Source organism: Gymnoscopelus braueri, assembly GCF_963280865.1.
Source record: "Gymnoscopelus braueri genome assembly, chromosome: 1".
NCBI lineage: Eukaryota > Metazoa > Chordata > Actinopteri > Myctophiformes > Myctophidae > Gymnoscopelus > Gymnoscopelus braueri.
This window is the reverse complement of record NC_137603.1, coordinates 22164681-22168735: the sequence shown is the minus strand read 5'-3', so window position 1 is coordinate 22168735 and position 4055 is coordinate 22164681. Positions and strand designations below refer to the sequence as shown.

Genomic DNA, 4055 nt, shown 5'->3' with positions numbered 1-4055 from the left:
ATTGCAATATATCATCCAAAAGTAGAGAGAAGCTGTGACCTCACCGCTCTGATGGACAATAAATAATCCATGTTCTGTTCTTTTGTCAACAATGATCCAAATGGGAAGTTTATTTCAGCAGCTATAATCTTGACAGTTTGACAACTGTTTCTTTAAGTTAATTGAGTTCACCTGTTGAGCTGCTGTGTGCACCAGGGCAGATCCCTGCCAGGCCAGGTTGACCTACCCAGGCCCATGAAATTCATAGGCAGTCATAACCAATTAGAATGAAATCTGCTCAAACTGACTCATGTGATACAGAACCATATATAGGCTATATAATGTCGCTCTTTGGGTGGAAACCTTGTATGTCCAAAAGTGTTCCTTTGAAAAAATATAATAAACTAGAAAATGTGCTCCTCGAAGCACAAGTCTCCGCCAGCAGACCCGTGCTATTTTAATAGCATGGGTCGTCTTGGTAGAACGGGTCGTCTTGGTAGAATGCGCGTGGTTTTTGGTGTTCTGCAGGGGCGACTGAATATGTAGTGTCTGCATCTAAAAAATGTTCTTCTCGAAGCAATGTGTCATATGGGAGTCCTCGTAATTGACTGGTTTGTTCAAATGCTTGTCTGTCTTCTTCATCTTCATTGTCTTGAACAGTTTCAGCAGTTGATTGGTGTGTTTGATCTATGTCAGTTTTCTCTAGTGCTACATAATGTATTTGATCAAGGTGGCCAATTGTTACAGTATTAAGACTTCGGCCTTGTTGTGGGATCAATTCAACTCTATAGTCCTCTTCTGTGTTACTGTTGTAGATGAGTATGCTTTCTTAGCTTTGGCCTTCTGCGCCTTTGCTTGACCAATGTTAGGTGTTCTCAGAGGGACACACACACGCACGGACGGGTGATTTGTACTGGAAGGTACTGTTCCAATCAAGACTGATTGATCCTGTCTTACCTCACTTCAAAAGCCATAAATGGCCTTTTGAAGTGACACACCTATTTATAGGATTTTATTTCGTCATACGTCCCTCTAGCCAATCAAAGGCATTGGTGTCAACATATTGACACGTGTCACGTGGTGCTTGACCAATGTTAGCTTGGCTAGGGGCCATGCTAACACACGGCGGGACGAAGCGAAAACATACTCTCCACCTACGGCGGAGACAAAAATAAAAATAGCCAATCTACAAGCTATAATTATTAATAATTAAGAAATACTACATTTTAAATAGTGAAAAATCAACTTAAGTTATTATAAGTGCAAGTTTAATCACATTTCATTTGAATGAAATGAATGGGAAAATACATCAAATCTCGAATCTGTGAATCTAATGTGATAAATGTGACTCCTACCTGCAGTCCGTGAAGTCCAAGGCTGAATGTGACAAATATTGAGACCAATATGACTTTGTACAAATATTGGTAATTTGCCAATACATTATTTTGTGAAATAAATGGGTTATACTTCACAGATAGTTATAGTATTCCTGTACTATATCAAATCTATAGATACAAATAAATCATCCTTAACCTAAAAGTTAAATAAATTATTTATTTTGATGGCCTTGGCATTAGGCCTTTGTGCCCTCAAAAACGTTGGAACACCAAAGGCCAAGTGGCCTTGCCCCTAAAATGACGAAATTCCCGGCCTGTTCATATCCATTTGAAAGTTCTGGCAGAAAACATGTGTTAGTAAAATATCTCCACTATTCCACGAGCTGCACATGGACGACATTCTCTGTCGGCGACGGGCCCGAAATGATTGCTGGACTGAACAAACTTCCTTTGGGGAGCAAATACATATGCGGGGCACACAATTGACAGGTACGTTGTGATTGGTATGGGGTAATTAGTGCAACAACATAATGGTGCCATGGCATTCTGTAGGACTCTATGCAGAGATGAGCAGCACTTTCTGGCAAAGCAGTGGTAAACTAGTCATTATGCCTCAATAATAATGATAATTGATTAAAGGGGATGACACAGATGTCTCTTGAAGGCTATTTGTAGAAAAGCCAGGGCCATGTCTTCTGAAAGGTACAAATACCAGGACTCTACACAACTTCCCATGGCCACTTGCAGCCTTATACTTATACTAATCATGTTCAGGAATGTCATCTTTAAAATCATATATTTAAACAAAGCCTATCTTTATTTAGTCACTTTTAGTTTTTCTTCTAAAACACACCCTGGAACATAAACATTTGACAAAGGCAGCAAAAGTCAGTAGTATAATCAAGAATAATACTATTAAGAACAACATGACATCTACAGAGTGGTAAGAGTACCAGGGCATTTTGTAGGACTCTGTGCGGAGGTGAGCAGCACCTTTGTGTCTCATGACAAACTCTATCCAGAAGATGGCGGTGTCCAGTGGCTTCATTGGCGTGTCTCTGTGCAACCTGGAGAGTCTCTGCATGTTGTTCCTGTAGGAAGGCTCATGGAGAACCTCCTCAATGCCTTGCAGAAATATGTCTTTGTTCATAGTAAAAATGTCAATGACCTTTGCTGCACCTCTATACTCCATTTTAAAGAGGTTATCATGTTGATCAAAAATCAGCGGGAGTCCTACTATAGGAACTCCATGATACATGGCTTCCTGAACTCCATTTGTTCCTCCATGCGCTACAAACGCTTTGGTCTTTGCATGACCTAACAGATCATTCTGTGGCATCCAGTCCACCAGTAAAGTGTTGTTGCCCAGAGTAGCAGGCCTGTCACCTTTATGCCTCCAGATTACTTTCTGAGGTAGCTGGGCAAAAGCTGCAGCTATCTCATCTGCTAAGTCATGGGGAAGCTCTCCAACTAGAGTCCCCAAAGACATGATGATGACTCCATGTTCCCCAGAACTCTGGACAAACTCCTCCAGGTGTTGAGGAAGAGGTTTAGCAGGTTTGCACTGGAACCCTGCCATATAGATAACATTAGGCATGGTGGGGCGAGGGAACTCAAACACAAAGTCAATTCTCATCAGCCACAGGTCTGCTGCTTGATACAGGGACATATAGTCTACATCGGAACCAAGGTATTTTTCTAACAGACCTACATAATGTGGTTTCATATAATTTGCCGCCTGGAATTCCACAAAGGCAAAAAACAATATGTTGATTATTCTTTCCAGAAAGGTCATTTTATCTGATAGCACTGCAACCCCTGTCAATGGAACATAAGAAAGCGGAGAAGGTGCAATAGTGAAATGGCCTTCAATGTGGCTTGTCCATCTCACATTGAAGACTAATGGTAAACTAAGGTAGCGGGAAAGTATAGGGCCGCTTAGATCAAAAGGGTCAGTCAGAACCAGGTCATATTTTGCATCCTGTAAAGACCGTATGAGATCTTTGTCTTCTAAAATGTGTTCAAGCATTTTAACACTGTTCTCGATCATTTCTGAAAATCTTTCCGCTAGTTCCATTTCTAGCTTGAAACGAGTCCAGGCAGACTTTCCTTGCCTTTGGATTTCCAGAAGTCTAGACACTAATGTCTTGGTAGAGTCCTCATCAAATTCACCTGGAGCATCAATCGTGATTGCAGTGTAGAACGGTGAGGTTTCCTTAATGTACCAGCTGTCATTTGCTCGTATGACTGAAACCTGGTGGCCCCTTGCATGCAGCTCCTCAACTATGACCTTCATATTGACCCAGTGGCTGCCGTCCACAGGAAAAACAAGAACTTTACCCCCATGAGCAATGGCTGAACAGAGGAAGAGGACAGCGATCCAGGCCAGGTGGAAATGCATTTCTTCACCCTAAAAGCCAATAAAGTGGATATAGAATTGTTTTAATAGAAACATTGTGCACAATGATTGCAATTAAAGGTGGTGTAAGACAGTGATTCTCAACCTGTGAGCTCACTGTTGGGCTGTGAGGATATTGCAAGTGAGATTTTCAAGTGGGCCCTGATCCAGAAGAGTTTGAGGATCACAGGTGTAAGTGAAAACAATATGTTAAAATTATTGTTAAATATCTCTATAAAGTAATCATTGCTATAGTGTGTTTGTACAGTACTTGGTCTTCCCGTCTCTATGGCTCTTTAGTAAATACAGAACAGAAACATAACAGAAAATACATTTTCAGG

The 4055-nt window shown here is 41.1% G+C and overlaps 1 protein-coding gene across 1 annotated transcript; it reads right to left on the bottom strand.

The window, feature by feature from the left end:
* Positions 1-1872: 1872 nt before the first annotated feature.
* On the bottom strand, positions 1873-3612 carry LOC308087945 (UDP-glucuronosyltransferase 2B14-like; the record flags this gene model as incomplete). Its single annotated transcript, XM_080432200.1, has 2 exons — positions 1873-1896; positions 2230-3612. The coding sequence occupies 2 exons, from the start codon at positions 3610-3612 to the stop codon at positions 1873-1875; spliced, it is 1407 nt and encodes a 468-aa protein (XP_080288326.1).
* Between the last annotated feature and the right edge of the window lie 443 nt (positions 3613-4055).